General features: G+C 45.5%; 1 protein-coding gene across 1 annotated transcript in view; it reads right to left on the reverse strand.

Annotated features, from left to right (window-relative positions):
• OSBP (oxysterol binding protein) overlaps positions 1-16,285 on the reverse strand; it is a 460,407-nt gene extending 444,122 nt beyond the window's left edge. The window contains exon 1 of the mRNA XM_078666627.1: positions 15,991-16,285. Coding sequence (XP_078522753.1) covers positions 15,991-16,214 — 224 coding nt within the window. The 5' untranslated portion in view covers positions 16,215-16,285. The remainder of the gene's footprint in view (positions 1-15,990) is intronic.
• Positions 16,286-20,679: the final 4,394 nt, after the last annotated feature.

The following is a 20,679-nucleotide window of genomic DNA, read 5'->3' on the forward strand; positions in this document are numbered from 1 at the left end:
AGAACATATCTTAAAGACACGACTCATTTTCTACAAAAACTATCCTCTATTACAGTTGAGGCAGACACCACTGTGTATCTGTGCACTATAGACGTTACAGCACTTTAAGCGTCAATTCCCCACGCAGCAGGTCTTGAAGCAGTAGAATGGGCACTTCTTCAAACAACTGATATCACCATGGAAAAAGTGTTTTTGTTGCAATTGTTAAAATTTTGTCTGCATAACAGCTACTTCGAATGGCAGCAACATTTTTACACACAGCTGACTGGAACCTCCATGGGTTTTTCCGGGGCTCCGGCATATGCAAATATTTATTAGCACAATATGAATCAGACCTTATTATCTCTAATCAAGAATGGTGGGGTAACATTCTCATGTACTGTCGTTTCATAGACGACATATTCTTGATTTGGAAGGCATCCAAGCAGTCATTAGAGGTAATGATCAACCAACTGAACAATTCTAATCCACATATACGGTTAACGTACAATATTGATGAGGATACCATTCATTATCTAGATGTACAGATCAAGAAATTACCAAATAATCACTTCTGCACTTCTGTTTACACCAAACCTACTGACAGGAATTGCACCTTATTGTTTTCGAGCTTTCATCCTAAAGGCCTTTTACACAATTTACCGTACTCTCAATTCATAAGAATACGACGAATGTGTTCTGATCCCGACGAGAGTGACATTAAATTGGATCAGCAGGTGCAGGAATTTCAACAAAGAGGTTATCCATCGCAGATCATTGAGCAATGCAAGCAAAAGGCATTAGCTAAAACACGGGATCAACTGTTGCAGAAAACAACAGTGGCGTCCAAAGAACGTGCAGTGTTTGTATCTAAATATTCAACCGTCTCACAAGCAGTCAAAAGCATCATTTCCAAACGATGGGATTTACTACAATATGAACAGGATTTCAAAGGGATTTTCATTGAAAAGCCTCTTTTGGCATACACAAAGGGGAGAAACATGCGAACATTACTGTCAAGTTCACCGCAGATTGAGACAACAGGCATTTGTAGGCACCAAGCGATGCAACAATTGCACACATTGCAACAGGTGACACTTTGACACATCCATTATCAGGACAGAAAATAAAGCTCAAACATACCAGTGATTGTAATTCTGTCAACATCATTTATTGTATAAAATGCCCTTGCGGCAAGGCGTATGTTGGAAAAACATTGAGGAAACTGAGAGTGAGAATCACTGAGCATAAGAGCCGGATCCATAGTAGGACGTCTACATCCAGTTTAGCTGTCCATTGGGAAGAGGCAAAACATTCCATTTCTCAACTAAGGGTTCAAGTCATAGTATAGTCAATGTAACAAGCCCAAAGAGTTAACATTAGAATAGCAATACATTAACGAACAAGGTGATAACAGTAATACGAGATGGCAAATGCACTTCTGAACTTTACAGATCCGCTTCACATTCGGTTTCTATTACAGACTGGGGAAAAAAATCACAAGGAAAAAATGCACCAGTATAGGGTGAACTAAGTTAAATGTGAACAACTTGGGTTTAGGGGTTGATCTAAACGTCAGTTACCACTAAATTTACTAAAACTGATATAAAATATCAGTACCTGCCTTTTACTTTGAAATTATTATTCGACTAATAAACTGCAAAAATGCATTCTTCTATTTTATTTGGTCACCCCTTCTGTAGAAGTTTAGGTAAGAGTATAGAAAGCACAAACATACACACACACACACTGAAAAGGGGTCTAGCAACAAGGTCAAAAATCACACCATAAGGTGAATCCGTTTGCACCCCTGCGATGACTGCTGACAGTGTCGCACACACATACACGAGTGCATAAAAGGCCCAAAAGCAAGGTGCCCGTCACAGTACAGTGGAAAATCTGCATGCAAACTCCCTGGATCTAGTTGTTTTTTCACCTGCCAACATGATCCCAGTGCTAAGAGTTACAAGTACTGACCTGGCGACCCACCAGTGACCTTGTTGAAACCGGTGCAGCATGTGCTGCATCCAAGGCAAGGATGGAGAACAATCTAGCCTAAATAGTATGAAGTGGTTACCTGCGACCAAACAAGGCTCACAAACAAAGCATACACATGGTCTAACCAGCATCCGGTCTTCCCTTCGGGAAGGAGTGCAGCTGCCAGAAAGTGAAGTGCACGCTTTTAGCGCATGTGTGCTAGTGGGGATCCCATGTACAGATGTGCTCCGAGATGGAATGCTGATGAAACGGACCGGTGCTAACTAGCCACTTCCTCAAGATCTGCTGCAGAAACAAGAATATGCTGACGTAACCACCAGTTTTGTCCTATCAGAACAATGCAAGAGTCCAGCTGCCTGTTCCAAACAATTCTGGCAAAATGAATAGTGGTTGGGTTAAATACAGTTGAAGTCCGTGATCTAATGGAAAAATAAAACACAAATTGTACCGGCTGAATGAGGATGCAGAGGTTGCTTATTTGGAGCCAGTGCTCACAGCCCAATGCAAACACATACTGAAAAAATCTCCAATCTCATCAAGTCTAGGGAGGATGACTGTGAAAATATACAATACAAGACTTGCTAGAGTGTCCACGAGTGCTGGCAAGGTGCCCAGTCAGTTCTGACAACAAAGCAGCTTAGATTGATATGAAAATATGGTCGTTTGAATAAACTATTATTTTTCGATTAAATGTTGGGGACGAGAAAGCAAAACAAAAGTTAAGAAATGTCAACACATTAGGTTAAATAACAAGTTTAGCCTATATCCACGTCATAGCTATTTTTTCCATACACAGAGGATTCTGGTCCACAGAGGATTGGACCAGAACCCTGAACTCTGCTACCCCTACCTCCTCGGAAGACCCGGTCACCGCAGACAGTAAATTCAGGGAGTGGATCGCCACGTCATTGGACTCCATCCTCCCTATAAAAACCCGTGAGGATAAAAACGGGAAACTAGGATCTGCCCCATGGTACACCACGGAACTCCGGACTCTCCGCAAAAACTGCAAAAAAGCAGAGCGGCTATGGAGGAAAGACTGGCAGCACACCAGCAAGGAAGCCTATCAGAGGTCGGTGAGAATCTATAAATCAACCCTGAAACTCACTAAAGCCTCTCACTATGATACGAGAATAAAAAACTCCACCAACTCGGCAAGGGAATCCTTTCTCATTGCCAAAGAGCTATTGAAAATACCAGCTCCACCCTCCTCCAACTCACCCCCGGCAGACAGAAGTAACGAACTGGCTACCTACTTTAACGCTAAAATCGCCCGCATTCTAGTTTCCCTTCCCCCTCCCTGTCTGCCGAACCACATGGACAATGAGGCATCCACCAACCGCACAGGAAGCAGCTTGCTTCCTCAGCTGACTGCTTTTAGGGCAGTAACACGGAACGAGGTTGACACAACCATGGCCAAAATGAAAAGCGGTTCCCCTTTGGATCCCGCCCCCATCAGATTCCTTAAAACAGTAGCCCCTGTCATCGTGCCTACGATTACGGAGCTTATAAACATCTCGCTCTCTCAAGGCTTGGTCCCCCCCAGCTGGAAGAGTGCAGTAGTTAAGGCACTCCTAAAAAAAACCCAGCTGGACCCGGCCGACATGGCGAACTACCGGCCAATTTCACTCCTCCCTTGCATCAGCAAAATGGCCGAGAAACTGGTCAATGGGCAACTGTCACAGTTTCTAGAAGCAAATAACCTCTTACGGCAGTCCCAAACTGGGTTTCGCCCGGGCCATGGCACAGACACCGCCCTTCTCGCCGTCATCGAGGAGGCAAGGTGCATTCTGGATTCAGGAGGGTCAGTGGCAGTGATCCTCCTGGATCTCAGCGCAGCCTTCGACACAGTTAACCATCGTGTCTTACTCCATCGGCTGGCTGCGGCAGGGATCGCAGGTTCGGCGCTCACGTGGATAGAATCCTTCCTCTCAGGGCGCTCGTTCCAGGTATGGGACGGCAACTTCCACTCTGCCACCCTCCCCGTCACAAGCGGAGTCCCCCAGGGGTCATCACTAAGCCCCACTCTATTTAATGCTTACATGGCCCCTCTCGAAGACGTGGTCACCCCCTTCGGGATCAAAATAGTGAGCTACGCGGACGACACGCAACTGGTCGTCTCACTCTCCCAACTGGACAACTATCCAGACAATTTGCCGAACTGCCTCAAGGAAATTCACAACTGGATGTGCGAGTCATCGCTCAAACTAAACGGGTCAAAGACTGAAGTCATGCTTCTGGGCAAGCAATGGACCACCATCCCCCCATCGGTCTGGCCAGACGTGTTCGGGGAAATTCCCACCCCGAAACAAGAAATTAAGACCTTAGGAGTCTGGCTAGAACCCGAGCTGTCGATGAAAACCCAAGCATCCAAAACAGCAGGTACCTGTTTTGGTCTCATGCGCTCTATCCGCAGGATCCTCCCAATACTTCCGCCCCTATCCAGGAAACTCCTGGTCCAAGGTCTGATCCTTGCGCGGCTGGACTACAGCAACATGGTATATCTGGGAGCTCCAGAAGCTACCATGGCTAAACTCCAGCGCACGCAGAACGCAGCCGCCCGGTTACTTATGAACCTCCCTTCCAGAGTATCAGCCAAACCAGCAATTAAGGCCCTCCACTGGCTTCCAATACGTCAAAGGTCGAATTCAAGGCCCTGTGCACTGCACACAAACTGTTTAATGGTCTTGGCCCTGCTATTCTGAGAGACCTGGTTACCCCTTACATGGCCCCCAGGTCCCTTCGCTCGGATAATGAGCGTCTGGCCAACGTCCCCAGATACAGGAAGACTCGTACCGGCGGCCGACGCTTTTCTGTTAAAGCATCTTCCGGGTGGAATTCACTTCCCCGCCCCCTGCGGCTGGAACCCAGTCATCTGATTTTCAGGAAAAAACTGAAAACGCTGCTATTCCCAAAATAAAGTCCCCTCCTTTTCTCCTCTGGTCTCCACAAATGTTATAGCGCGGGGATGCCTCCGGGTCACCAGGCGCTCTACAAATCGCTAAAATAAAATAAATAAAAATACAGGACAGGTAAACAAGGAAGGGGGGGGCGAAGGTGTGGTTATAGGAAAGGAACGACGACGGAGAAAGGGTGGGTGGGATGGAGCAAAGAAGCAACACGGAGAAGCGGAGGGCATGGGGGGGTGAGGCGGTGGTGCAGGTTGAACTGGGGCTAAAAGGTATTGGGGTAAAGTTGTTTTCTGGGGATCATAGTTATTTTGCAAGGGAAGATGGTTGCCAAGTCATCAGTTGTGCAAATTGGTGGTGAACATTCAGGTCAGAGCCGGCAAAAACAAGCATTTCAAAAGATTTGCATAAGCGCTTATGGGGTGCTGGGATTTTGGAAGTAGGAGGAATTCTACTGCACTGTATTCCAGTATCAATGAGATGGGGGGGCATAGTGGGTACACTCAGAGTATGGTGATGGAGTACTGTTTTCCACCATCAGTGGATATCAGTGACTCTAAAATGATTTCATCAGCAGATCTAAGAGGTGAAGCAGTGCTCCTCGATAGAAGGTGTGCAAACATTTAAAAGAAGGCAGAAGGTTTGAATGTTTTAATGTTTTAATACAGCAAAGGTCAATGGGATGAGTAGCAAGAGGTGCTGATGGACAGTTGCCATGTACATTGGGTCGAATTCAGAGTTACTTTATGCTGAAGATTAGGTAAAGTTGACTGCATTTCGGGTAGGTGGATAGGGAATACGTATTGATAAGGTTGAAAGAAGCATGGATGAATTAGTTGGACATCATGGGTTCATACACAGATTACATTTCAAGATAGCATGGTCTGCATGAATGGCATCAAAACTGCAGGCTGATTTGTATCAAGTGAAGCTGTTGTATTTAGTGTCAAGAGAGAAGATTATAGTCACACTCATACTGATCAGCAGTGAACAAATTTTCTGGTGAAGATCACAGATAAGCATTTTTTAGCTCGGTTTAGCAGTCTTCTGCTTTTCTGACTTCCACTGCAGTTACGTTGCTACGGAGTTTCACATGGTGAGTACATGTACAAAAGAGTTAAGAAAAAGAGAATGTGAAGGCATGAGAGCACATCACAAATGCTGAAAGCAATACAGGAGCATGAGCTGCATTTGTACAGCAAGAGCATTGCCTGGGGCAGGCAAAAGGGTTGATGCTTCATAAATACCACAAAGTAGTATGTGTTAATGTTCATATAGCATACAACAAAAAAGGGAACTCGAGGGGCTAATATTTACCGGGGTCCAGTGTATAAGCCCCTGAACTAGTCAGAACAAAAAGGATACACTGTTCCCCCTAGGTTGGAGAGATAAAAGAAACAAGCGCTGTGGAAAGAGGGGGGAGCCCCCTTTCGGAACTAAAACCCTCACACACCAAGCAAGCTAGGTGTCATGCTTCATCATCTGGGTTCTGCTCCTCGTCAGACTGGCGCTGCAATGTCTGACGGGCACCCGCAAAGGGGTTCTTTGTCGGAGATCTTTTGTTCCTGCCAGTTGGTGCAGGTGGGTGTGAGGGTTTTAGGTGAAGTGTAGGCGTGAGAAGATAGTGCAGTGGTGAGGATTAAAAAAGGTTAGGAAATCCACAGGGATTTTTATTAGTGTGGCTAGCTACCTTATTAAAAACAGAGCAGGGAGGCACACACACAGGTTCTAGGATCCGGTGACGTATGCTCTACCTAGCGGTCAACATGTTTCATGCTAAAACTAGCAATTCATCAGGATCTAAGAAAGGGTGACAAAAAATCAGAAGTGTTTGATAACTATTGTGCTTGTACCCAAACCTAGATCACAATGTGCTTGGTTCTAACTCCAAAACGGGTAAGCTGCAATCTGCATGCAATCTAAATATTAAAAACAACCCTAATTGATTAAAATGTTAAAAAGTATTAAAAACCGACTTAGTATAGGATCACTGGATATAGATATAGGTAAAGGGAAAAGAGGGAAGTAATTTGCTCTCACCCTGCTGATGTCGCAAAATGGCGTCACCGGACTTCTCCCGAGCGTGAGCCCCACAGTAGTTGGTACCTTCGGAGTATGGAGGAAAAAAGGTAACGTGACAAAACAGTTGGGGGCGTTTTATCACTTGGTTTTGCGGTCATGTTGTACAATACCACAACGTGTCGACCCCTAGCTAGCCGGAGGACCCCCACCACATCGGGCTTGGTGGATCTAAGACTAGGTATCACCTTAGTAGTGTTCGCGCCACACCCATCGGCGGTTCCTCACAGCCAAAAAGAGCGACAGAAGGGTCGCCAATGGTCCGCGTGATCGCGATCCAAATGTAGTCCTAAAGGTCTGCCCAAAGCGTAGTGGAGGAGTCTCGATGGTGGGGCAGCCACACTCGAAGTCTACACCCAGAATGGGGTGTAAGAGTCAGCCGAGCGAATGTAGTGGGCGGACAGTCGTCAGTCGTGTCCCAACGGTGAGCCATCAGAACACGCGATCTGATGTGCAGAGGCTGCTCGGTCTGTAAGCTTACTTGTCTGCTGGACAGACTTCTCGGTTAGACCTACCCGCACGCTGGCGAAGTGGAGAGGAAGCCGGAGCGATGAGACAGCGGTCTCCCGGTTCCTTAAATCCTAGTACCATTTCCGGGTTCACCTTAGTCACGTGCAGGGTGTCCCGAGGAAGTCCGCGCATGCGCGGTGGTGCTAAAGGCTCGGCAAGCAAGTGCAGCTTGGCCATCTGGCCTTACTCTCTGGGGACCGTCCTAGGCGTCCCAGTATTGCCCGTGTCCAAAAGTCACGGCTCTTTCCTATGCGTATGTCTCTCCAGCAGCTGCCCGCGATCTAGCGTTACAGCTGCAAACACAGTGCCTTGCCCACAATGCCATTCCAATGGGTAAAAATGCAGGGAGAAGAGTTGGTGCCACTTAGGCACCCTCTTGGAAAACTGGACAATGCCCCCCTCATGCCGTACAACCCACGGCCCGGGACACTCCTCAAAAGAACTCACTCGCTGTCACGGGCCCCCAATATTCCTGTGGAGATACCACGCCTCGAATGGCAATTCCTGAACTGCGGTGGCCCATGGACTCACTGTACAGCCGCTCCAACCCAGGGACACACAAGGTTCTCACCACACCGGTTCTCGGGGTAGGACGGGCCTGGAGTGAAGTCTCCGCCTACCTCCTTTCTGGATTGACTCTCAGGCTGAGCAGCATGCGGGGCTCTCTCCTGTCATGGGAGCCCCGTCGACGATCCAGTATCAGCTCGCTTGTCGGTCGTTGCACAAGGCCCCTCCTCACTTCACCCAGGCTCCCCTCCTGGGACCCCGGACTTCGTTGTGAGCTCCGGACTTCCTGCTTCCAGGTCTCAGCTGCGGGAGGCTCCGCCCCCAACCAGGTGAGCAGCCTGACTTCCTTGGGCCGTGGCAGTGACTTCTCTGGCAGAGGCAAAGTGTGGGGTGGGCACCTGCCTTAACAATACTTATTCAAGCGGGGTGGGCACCCGCCAAGTAGCACTGCATGTTCAGTGGGCACCCGCCTTCACCAAAATAATTGCGGGGTGGGCAACCGCTCATCGGTGCTATAAGCGGGGTGGGCACCCGCCGATAGCAAAATAAAATCACCACTGCGGTGGGGGCACCCGCCTTAAAAGGTACAGATGCAGGGTGGGCTCCCGCTCTGTTTTCACGCAAGTATGCGGGGTAGGCCCCCGCTTCTCGCCCGTCCATTAGGGGGAATCCCCACGTCGGGATTCCCTATGGCCATCTCGCAGCTCAGTGCTACGGAGCCCTCGTGCTCCTTTTTCTTTGGCAAGGCTGGAGTCCCCCTCTCTGGGGCACCAGCAAATAAAAGTATAGCGCTGAGGAGGCGCAAAAAGTCCTTCAGGCTTCATGGGGCATAGCTGGGCCCAGGGAGGCCAGCACACAGGGCCCTCCAGCAGGGAGGCAAGTCCTCATGGCGGTTCCTCCTGGAACCCCAGCAGCAGCACGCCCCCAAGTCAGGAACAGCACAAGACCACAGGTCACAGCCCTTATACTTATACTACCAAATCTTTTGTCTGAAGTGCAGGGCATGGGGGAACCAGATGCAACTGGTTCAGGGGGCAATTGGAAAACTTTGTTTTGCAAGCTCCTCTTCCCCCTTGTCAGGTGGGGGCTCGTCAGACACACCACAGGGGGCGCAGACAGCATTTACTAGGGCAGGCACCATCCTATTCAGGGCCCAGGGACTTCTCCTCCCACTACTCAAAATGTAGATGTCCCATTCAGCCTAGCGCTGACTCACCCTGCCCCTCCTGGAGCCACACACACCTCCCAGACCCTGTCACTCACAAGCCAGACATGCAATTCACATCAGGCAGGCAGACACATAGCACACAGAAATGCCAACTTCTAAAAGTGGCATTTCTGCCGTAGTCATAATAAATCTGCGCACACCATTGCGCAGCATTCATTCTCACAATTTCATACATACTAAACTCGAACACTCTGCTCTTCTCATACCATGAATTACAGTGACACGCACTGATCAGGGAATCCCCAATGCATTCCTATGGGAGGGCAGGCAAATCTCACCACATGTACACAGAGAGCGCAGGCACTTTACACTGGACCACAGTGCTAAAGTCCCCATAGGCCTAAAACCACCAACACCAGTTTACAGACAAGGCAAAAAGTTTAGGGGTGAACCTGCCAAAAAGTGCCGAGTCCAACAGTACCCATTGAATAGTTTTTTTTTGTCTTAATTCTTTATTGAGAACAAAACCACCTAACCTGTGCACAGTTTGGAGCAGAATACGCATTATAGTGGGTAGGGAAGAGGGGGAATGGAGGGGGGAGAAAAAAGTGGAGTTGGATGGGGGGGATAAGTCACATGGTGCAAACAATGCAGATGATCTATGTACCTTATAAATCTTCAAATATCAGGGGGTCACCAACCCCAGTAGGGGGGGGGGAGAGGAGTTGTCTACAGCTGGTACATTCTTAAAACCGCCTACTGCATTTGATACTGCCAAAAAACACAATATCGGCATTAGATGAAGGCATGAACAGAGACTTTTGAAGATTTCATAGATGCCATAAATGAAAAAGATTATAAAGTATATCAGGAACATGGTGGATGAAGGAGTGAAAGAAGCCATGAAAAAGATACCACAAAAAGGTGAAAGGAGGTACGAACAAAAACAGCTTTTAATGTCAAGTGCCAAATGTGGATTGCGAAAGATACATATTTAGTCAAGAGCGCCTGAGACTAAAATGAGACCATTGATGAGTTTTTCACGAGAGATGGGATGTTCTGGTGAAGCATTGTAAATTCAATTAATTTAATACTGAGGAAGCTACTCGTATCAGAATAATCAACGGATGTCTATCAGATTCCTTTCAACGAAAAATGCTGAAGGAAACCATGAGTTTAAAACAAGCCCTCAAAGCTGCTTGCGTTGAAGAGTGTGCTGATTGTCAAGCGACTCACATTGGGGAAAGGAGGCGCCCAAAGTGCATCAGTGATAAGCATGAAAAGTAAGCCAAGGTACAAGGCTGAAGAACACTAGGCGATGTATCCACAGAAAAAGAAAATCTTTAACAGATGTTGATCGTCATTTACACACAAGGAAAAATGTCCCGCCATTGGACAAACATGCCTCGGCTGTGGTAAAATGAACCATTTCGGGATAACTTGCATTGCAGAGAAAAGTAAGTGCGTCACCGCGTGAAGACAAATTAGCTGACCGCTACCACAGGGACTTCGATGTGCTCCTCAAGGCAAAGTGGCCACACTAACTGAGGCAAATTGACACCAAACAAAGTAGATACTCATCTAAATCATTGACAAAGAGTTCCTCAGTCTCAGTTTCCAGTGACAATGATAATTGTGTTATGTCTATGTTTACCTCAGAAATGCATGCACATGTGGGATTGGTCAAATGTGAGAAAAAACTCAAAGTTAAGAAAGAGCGACATGATGAAGCACCAAACACGTTCAAAACACTGTCCGAAGAGAACTAAAAATAAATGGGTGGTCGATACCATTCATAATTGACATTGGAGCGTTAATAAATATCAAGCCTGAGGAGAAGTATTAAGAACCATCTCCGTTACCAGAACTTACAAAGTCACAAACAAAAGCACACACATGGTCTGCTTTGACACCCTTAAAGAGTCATAGATCCTTTGTAGCCACAATGCAATACATGAAAAATGTGGTACAAGCGCCTACTCAGGTAGTTATTTTATTTTATTTAATGAGTTTTATATAGCGCTGGCTAGACCCGAGGGTATCAGAGCACTTTACATGTGATTCAACAATGTTACAGAGTTATTTCAGTTACAATTACATTAGTTAGAGACAAAAACATTTAAGGAGCATAGAAGACTAGGAAATGGAGTGAAAGAAGGGTAAGGGATAGGATAAAAGGGGTAGGAGGGAGATATGACAGACAGACGAAGGGAAAGTCTGCCCAAGGTCCGGCTGGGTAGGTGAAGGCCGAGGGGGAAGTCCACAGCCCATATCCTCTATAGCTATCCATTAGCTCCATCGGGCATTGGCCAAATGGATAGGTCTCCACTGAAAAACATTTAAAGAGCATAGAAGATGAGATGCAAGGAGCGTAGAGGGGAAGGGGGTTAGGGTAAAGAGGTGAGAGGGAGGTACGACCGAGAGATGAAGTAAAGACTGTCCAAAGTCCTGCTGGGTAGGTGAAGGTCGAGGGGGAAGTCCACAACCCATCTCCTCTAGAGCTATCAGGTAGCTCCACTGGGCATCGGCCAGTTAGCTAGGTCTCGCGGTTGAAGGTATGTTCAGCAGGTTCTATGTCTTGATGGGGGATAGGTGAAGGTCAGTTCGATGTCCTGTTTTTGTCCTAGAGTTCGCACCACGGGTTTCATGGGCTAGGACAACTCAAAACAATGAAAGTAAAGTTACCCTGTTAAGTTACATCCTGTTGCTCAAAGACACAGACACTGTTGAAAAGGAACTTAATTTGTTACTTAAACATGACATAATTGATCGCTCCATTAGTCCGACACCATGGGTTTTTCCCATTGTAGTAGTGCCCAAAAGAGAAAGTGAATAAGCTATACACATATGCGTTGACATGCGTCAGGCCAGCAAGGCAATTGGGAGAAAAATCCTGTTTCGCACACTGCTGATATGATAACTCAACTGAATGAAGCAAAGTTCTTCTCTCGACTGAACCTAAATGAAGGATATCACCAATTGGAACTTGAATAAAAATCTGAGTACATTACAACCTTTTCTACGCATATTGGTCTGCTTCACTAGAAGTGACTGAGTTTTGGATCATCCTCTGCTGCAGAACCTTTCTAAGACGTTATTAGACGTACCATAAGCCAATGGTAAATGCACTTAACTATAGTATGATCTTAGTTTTCGAAGCCACACAGAAAGAACATGACAAAACTCTCATTCAAGTGTGTCAGATGCAGGCTTAACTGTAAATGATGACAAATGTGAATTCCACAAAAAAAAGCTTGAATTTCTCTGGCCAGCTCTTTTATGATGGGGGTATGAAACCTGACCCAGCAAAAGTGCAAGCATTGTCTACTGCAAATCCCGCACAAGATATATCTAAGGTACAATCCTTTTTTTGGACTGGCTAATGACTGTTCGACATACATAGAAGTCTTTGCTACAGTCAGTGCACCATTACGAAAACTAACAGAAAACGATATCTTTCAATTAGTCACGTAAGTGTGACAAGAGCTTCCAACACATCAAACAAGCCATTGAGAGTGCCACTGAAATGGCCTACTCTGATCTCAAACTGATTAAAGAGGTTGTAGTTGCCGTTAGCCCTGCCGGATTCAGTGCAATCCTTGCACAGCAGACAGCCAAATGCCCGGAGACATATAGTCAGTAAGAGCCCGTCACAAACAGATTGTGCTTACTCGCAACCTGAGAAAGAAAGTTGGCAGTGGTCTGGACTTGTGAATATTTCCATGTTTTCTTGAATGGAAAGCATTTCACTGTAGAGACTGATCATCAAGCACTGTTGACAATATTTGGCAATCCAAAAGCCAAAATGCCTCCTGTAACTGAACGTTGGGAGTTTGTGGTTACAAGAATACAACTATATGATTATTCATCGTCCAGGGAAGGATCAGAATCAGGATGATTATTTTTCAAGAGTGTCATTACAATGCCCTGGTACCCCATCTATGGCAGCAGAGGCGTACACCAATTTTATTGTGAAATCGAGAAAACCTGCTGCCATGTCCTAAGAACAAATTGTCACTGCCAGGAGACAAAATAGTGGCATGTCAAGAATAAAAGACAGTACTGCTGATCGATTGCAGAACCAGCATTCCAGACCTTTCTGTAATGATTATGAGATTTTGAAGTTATAAAATGTGAGAGAGAAACTTTCAGTGACTCAAGAAGGCCTCATTCTGTGAGGTACTCAAACTGTTACTCCTGAGAGTCTACGACAAGTAATCAATGTCACCCATGAGGGACATCAAGGAAAAGTTACCACCAAGAGCTCTCCGTGACAGAGTCTGGTTTACATATTACAACAAAAGGGTCGAAAAAGAATTAAAGACTTGTCAGAGATGCAACTATCTTTCACCTCAAGTCATTCCGCACCCATCGATCATATCAGACTTGATGTATCATGCTTGGGAAAGAATTTAAGACTTTCTAAATCACCTCAATATAAAGCATCAAAAAAGCACTCCTCTTTGGCCCAAGGTCAATGGCCTGGTAGAATGGTTTAGGAGTACTCTAAATAAAGCAGTTTAACATGCTGCAGTGGAGAAGCTCTACCTCAAAGCTGTTTCAAACACCTCTCTTCAAGCTTACCGCATAAACCCTCACTCAATGACAGGGGACTGCCATGAAACTCTTGTTTGGAAGAGCCATGACGAAAAAGCTGCCCCAATGGACCAACCTCAGATCAAATAATGAGTAAGACATTCACACTACAGACTTTGGTCACAAACAGAAGACGAAACTATATGCTGCCAATTAAGTCATGCGAAGCACATCACTTTTACAAGAGAAGATCGAGTGCTTGCTAGACAATACAGAATAAGGAAATCTGATGCTCCTTTTGAGGTTAAACCCTTTATTATTACCAATACCAAAGGACACAAGGTGACTACACAGAGTCCTTGAAAGTCCCTTACGAGAGATTCCTCTAATTTTCGACATGTGGCCCATTACTCTCCAAACGTCGATGTCAATATAGAAACTGGGTCTAGACAGATTGTTGATGACTTTGTATATGCTGATAACTTGACCTCACCTGTGCAGATCACTGACACTTCGACTACCAGTTCCTAGTTTTCAGTAACCAGATCAGGATGTGTGATTCAGGCAACGCAACGATTAAATAAGGAATTGTAAATGCTTGTACATCTATGCATTTATTAATGTATCTATTTTTAAAAGTTGTGACTTTTTATTTAATAAAGTGGGAGATGTAGTGTCTTGTATTAAAAGAACGCTGAAAGTCTTTTGGTTCCTTCTGTATAACGCAGTACTGTGACATAAGCGTTGGAGGGATAAGTTCTGACTTACACGCAGTGGAATAAAAGACAGGCAAAATTAGTCTTTCTGTGTGGTGTACTTATTGTTGAGTGCCTAGGCTGGCAGAATGCTACAATAAGTACTTTATCGAGAGCACCCCATCAACACAAACATCTACCTCCAGGATCTGGCTCAAATGACAAAGGCTATAAGTCCCACTTAGATTATCACCAACGTGGAACCTAATGATATCAGCCTACACTCTGCATTCTATGAGGATAGTAATGGATACTACACTGGCTTCCAATACACAAACAAACTCAATTCAAACTCCTCGCACACATTCAAGACACTGCACAACTAAGATCCCATCTACCTGAACAGTCCCATCTCCTTTCACCAAGCACCCAGTCATATCTGCTCCATAGGACTCCTACGCATACACAGAACCAGATCAGGAAGACAAGCGTTCCCTTACATAGTTCTTAAAGCATAAAAAGAACTCCTCTCCATATTGGAGCCTCTTCCTCTCCTCTTGGATTCCGCAATAAGCTGAAGACCTGGCTTTTCAATTAACCAACCTACCATAGGTAGGAGTAAGCACACACACCTACGAATACCGTTGTGGGTGATAGTGCACTTTACAAATATACATATTACAATGTATACACTTATGTTGAATTGACACTAGATACCTGTATTTACAGAATACATAATTTAGGTCTAGAATTAATTGAACACAAAACACTGGCCTTAAGTGAAAAAAAAGAGATCGATCTGGAGATATTCAACCGGTAGATAAATTGCAAAATGTGAAAGCAGGAAACTTGGGATGAAATCGCAGCTTCCCCACTGCAGCAAATAGTTTGATCATAGGCAAGTCATTTTTTCCTTCAACTCGTCTCATTTCCATTCATTGTTCTGTATGAGAGCACCGTAAAAGAATTCAGCACGGGCTCTGTGCTACACAAAAACATTTGTGTACTGTTTACTAGACAGAAATATTGCTCATGTATAACAATATTGGTCATACATACAGGGCACTTGACACACTGGCACCTCTTGAGTTACTCATGACAGTGTCTTAAAGGTACTTACTGGGAGGGCAAAACACAACTTTAAACACGTACTTTCAGCTAATGACAATGCAGTGATATAGTCTAATGAACGAAGTTGAACCAATTTGAAAAGCTCCATAATATTTTTACATGATTTTTGACAAGCAATCTTTTGATGTCTCGGCTCTCCCTATGAATATGCTGACTTGCCTTCCTCTACTTTTGATAACCTGTAGTAAGGAATACCTGATTATCCACTGCTTAGTAGTTATGAGAGTTCGATCTGTGTTGTGATGGGGAGGAGGAAGAAGACAGCAGACCACTGACAAGAAGTTACTCTGGGCAACGGGGACGTTGTCTGTGGTAAAATAATATTGTTTACGGATGCAGAGTCACTGAAGACTCCTTTGGGGGCGTGGTCTGAGTTAAGGGAAGGAAAAGTAACATGACAGCACTCCTTTGCTAAGCTCCTGTTGTGCCTTAATGGACTATGATCACAATATTGAAGGGGCGTGTGCGTCTGCATTACCTGTAATAAGAAAGTAGCCCGTTGCTGAGCACGAACCAGCGCCGCTGATATCCCTTGATATAGTTAGTCCACTTGAAGAGCCATCCCTCCCTGGCAGATCCCCCAGTTCCTCCGGGCACCGGAGCCGCTGCAGCTGGAGCTGGAGCGCCGGGAGGTGTCGGCGCTGGGGGAGGTGTTGGGATGCTGCCCGCAGAACCCGCGGTCCCAGGCCGCTGGTCCGCCATCACTGCACACAGTCAATCACCAGTCAGACACCGAGCGGCGGACGGAGTGACACCCGGAACCGGAAGTGCCCCTGTCAGACGGGTGCGTGAAGCCACACCCCCTTCGACACGCACGCGACTGCCGCGTCTCATCAGGCAACCACAAAAAGAGGACTGCGAAGTGAGTAGAGGAGGAAATCGGGAAATGAAGTGACAGAGAGAAAGGACTCGCTTGATATACCAGCTAGATATAAAAGACAGACTACAAAAGCAAAAACAATGATGTGTGAGACCAGGGCTAGGTGGGTTGAAAAAAACTGGGGGGCGTGGCCAATGTAATTAAGGGCGTGGCTTAAAAATACGTAAACAAAAAATCTGTGTTTAGCGTAGTGTTCCGCCCGACTTGTATTTTTCTGTTTCTGTCATTGCATCCCAATATAAGATACAATACGTAACATCTTACCCAAGGCTTTAAGTGGGATGAAAAAACTGGAGGATCTCTGAAAGGGCGTGGCCAATGCAATTAAGGGTGCGGCTTAAAAACACATAAGCTAAAGATCTGTGCTTAGCATAGTGTGCAGCCGCCTTGTATTTAGGACCCTATTGAAATATTCCCGATTCATGCCCTTATGTGGTTATAACAAATCATACCCTTATAAAGCCATGAGAATTATATCCATATTTAGTCATAGCCAATGCAGTCCAAATACGGCAAGGCTACTCCCATAGACTCCTAGAAAGTACAACGCGTTCTTTAAACAAACCAAGCCTCCAGCAGCCCGGGAATTCCGCCTGCTTTTGTTTTGATTTGTCCAAGAACTCCTGGAGTCCTGAAAGAACTGTAAGTTCTTAGTGACGTCTTATGTCCAACCTTACGTCAAACTCGGCACCTTCCAGGTAAAATATACCAGCGCTTGCCTTAAGCAAACACACGGTGGTATTGGAGCAGATCGGCTATCTACTTACCCGAAGCCGAGCTGTAACGAGAGCCGAAGGAAGCCGACCCTCCCATTGACGCACTGAGAGAGACGCTGTCTTTTCTCCTGCCGAGAAATCCAGCTCCAGTGTTTCCAGTCACCCTTGCGGGTTGCTGGGAGATCGAGTCCTGAGAAAGAGATACAAGACCTCCCTTATTCTATAACCAAGGTAGATAGCTGATTACATCCTCAGAGAATTCTTGATTCAGATTCTTGGCAAAAACAAACTTAACTTAAACTGCAGCTCACTTACTCCTTCCCACGTACTAGGCTTAGGTTAGGTACAACGGGGCAGGCGTATCTTAGAAGCACCAGTTGAGTACGTTTAGTCAATGATTTTATGTATGTATATATTTTATCAGTTTTAAGTATCTCATGGCTTAGAAACCATATAAATGCTTTTACAGTATTATTTCATAATACTCTTTTTACTGTACGCACTTTACTTCATGACAAGTATTGCAACTGTGGCAATTCACTTCTCTTGTTCGAGAAAGAGGACTACTCAAGAAATAACACCTTTTATTGAAAACGCCCATCTCTCTATTTCTCTGCACTCCTGGTGAAACTAAGTATGCACGATTGACTGAGTGAAATAGTTATCTATTGTTTTCCACGACTCTGGAGATATACTCCTTATTCTGGGGGGAGCAAAGTTGTCATGTTTATGCGGTTGTCAGAAACTAATCCCTTCTTGTCTATTCAGGAAAGTTAACTCCTTCCTGTTCACTCGAGAAAGTTTCTAGTGACCTCTGAGCTAGCTGGCATACCTAATTAAGTCCTAACATATTCAAAAGAGATCTAGATGACCTCAGTCCTACGTCTAAACTATCGTTTATGCTATTCCAATGGGCAGAGCCTATTGGGAATATAGGAACTACACTACAATACCTACAAGAAGTCAGGACTGATCTTACCTACAACAAGTCAGGACTATTGGCTTTGTCAATGGTTGTTAGTTGCATAGGATAAATAAGCAGCAACTACGGCTTGCATATAATATTGAAAACGCTTCCACTTAAAGCCCTGGTGACACCACGACATTGTTGCTGCTCCTGAGTTTTAAAAAGAGAAGGGAAATCCAGAGAGAAAATGACTCTCTTTAAAGTATGTCCCTTACCCTGTACGCTCACCTGGCATGACGTCATGCTGTAACTTCTCCACTAGTGAGAATTGAGTAGTGTGAGCAGGTGTACATCGTTGAACCTGCTGTCACTGCAGTCCAAAAAAAACAGACCACCTCTGCCAGGGCACAAAACAGAGCCTGATAAAGACCCATTTTGAGGCCACCTTTAAAAAGCTGCCGGTGCTCAGACCCGGTGAGACCCGAATTTGCTTCACTGCCTGCATGTTATTCATACTTCGATGAACCTCAGAACCTGGACCAGTTGGTGATGGGAAGAATGAAGATTTCTGGCAGGGGCCACTATGGTGAAATCAAATGGCACAGATAAACGGGACCAGGGCCCGCCAGGGCTGGGCATACAGATCGGATAGCCAGGGCTTTAAGTGGGCCGGGTCTCGCCGGAGCTGAGCACTGGCAGTTATAAAAAGCATCTGTCGAGACGGGTCCCTATTGGGCTCTCCATTTTTGCCATCAACCTCCGGGTGAAAAAAAAAATCATAATTCTGCAGCAGCGCCACCCTTCACTGCCTTTGGGGTAACTTCGAAGAGGCTCGTTAAAGCTCTTTCAGAGTTTCATAATTTCAGAACTGAAGGACTGTCATGTTATATTCAACGAAGTCATAGCTGTTGCTTATGCAGCTAACCAAAGGCAAAACCACCCCACAGCATCGGTCTATTGTCCAGCACGACGAGTGCATATCCCTGGTGCAGGGTTTTTATGCTAGGGTAGGTACAACAGATAAACTTACCACCCTTTCTTTCTTTCCTCCTCGAGCCTCCTGGTTTGCCCTACCAAGGAAAGGAAACCTGCAGCAGCAGAAGGACAAGCATGACCACCGGATCAGAGGCACTGAGAAACACTGCTGTCGCAGGGATTCCGTTCTCATACAGAACTGTGCATAGAGACTTGGAACCTCTGAGAATTAGGGTGTGCCAAAACTCACCTTAGTACCCAGAATCCCCTACCAGACTAGCTACAGTGTCTCATTGGTTATTACAAACTCCCAATGATTAGACAAACCAGAACATGGACTTAGAACACCTCAGGTAACGTGGAACACATGAACACTCTTTCGTTATACAATCATTTCAATCCAGAACAAGGAGTAAATGAGGACGCGTGCACATTTGAAATGTTTATTTTCTAATGCAGTGTTCTCAAGCGCAGTATCTTAGCTAATACAAGCAAATATATTATAAGAAACAAAGTAATCAGCATAGTTACTAGTCCATAGAATACAAAGGGCGAAAGCATGTTAAAATGCTAGAGGGAAGAAGGCTAAAAGTCACCTAATTCTTACCCTCCATTGCTAGTATATCATATTATATCTAAGAAGGTCTCTTTGGGTTTTAGCAGGACGGCCCCATACCGCAGATCCTAGTGGTAAGGGATCACATCATCTTCCACCAGCTCTCTGCATGCGAAGCACCATCAAGTGTGTGTGTATGCTCTGTGCAATGCAATATAAAAACGCGCCCAAAGCCAGAATTTGGCCGCAGCTGCATGTATGTTATGTCTAGGAACGTGCGAAGATCAGACCTCACAACAACCACTGTGTCGAGTTATTCTTGAAGGCTTCAGCACTCACTGTACGGACACAGCTCACCAAGCAAAGCTGATATCAGAGCAATAACATATTATTCTCGCGTGAAGGAAAACATTATACTAGGCTCAAAGCTAAAGTAACAATTATGTGTCGTGTGCAGAAGCAGCAGAAAGGTAAAATGGCGTTTAAACTCCTAATAAGCTCATGCTAACTTAACACATTGTGAAGGCAAAGCACATCTACATGACCCTGCCACTTCTCCCTGATCTACCTTAGTGGATGATTTCACCTGATTTCGCTATCTTTAATAAAACAGAAGCAAAATTGATCCCTGAATTCAGCCTCCTCGTTTTTCCTTCCGCCCAACCCTCTCACAGGTGGCCTTAAGGGTTGCGTTGTACAGCTCTACCAATCCGTCAGTTTGAGGATAGTATGCAGCTGTACAGATTTGTTTTATGTTCAGCTGTTGACCCACCTGTTTCAGCAATCTAGATATAAAGGGGGTTCCCTGATCCATTATGATTTCCCAGGGAAACCCCACCCGAGAGAAGATGTTTATCATAGCCTTTGCTATTTGAAGGGCATTGGGTTGCCGTAATGCCACTGCCTTGTAAAACCGAGTGGCATAGTCCACCAGGAATAGCACGCACTTACACCCACTGTGAGAGGAAAGAAGGGGCCCGATTATATCCATCCGTACTCGGGTGAAGGGCTTGTTGATGATGGGTAAGGGCCGTAGGGGGACCTTTAGGGGAAGGGTCCTACTATTTTCTGGCATATAGGACATTCCCTACAGTGCCTGCGGACCTGTTGATATACACCGGGCCAGCAAAATC

Source organism: Lissotriton helveticus, chromosome 1_1 (assembly GCF_964261635.1).
Source record: "Lissotriton helveticus chromosome 1_1, aLisHel1.1, whole genome shotgun sequence".
NCBI lineage: Eukaryota > Metazoa > Chordata > Amphibia > Caudata > Salamandridae > Lissotriton > Lissotriton helveticus.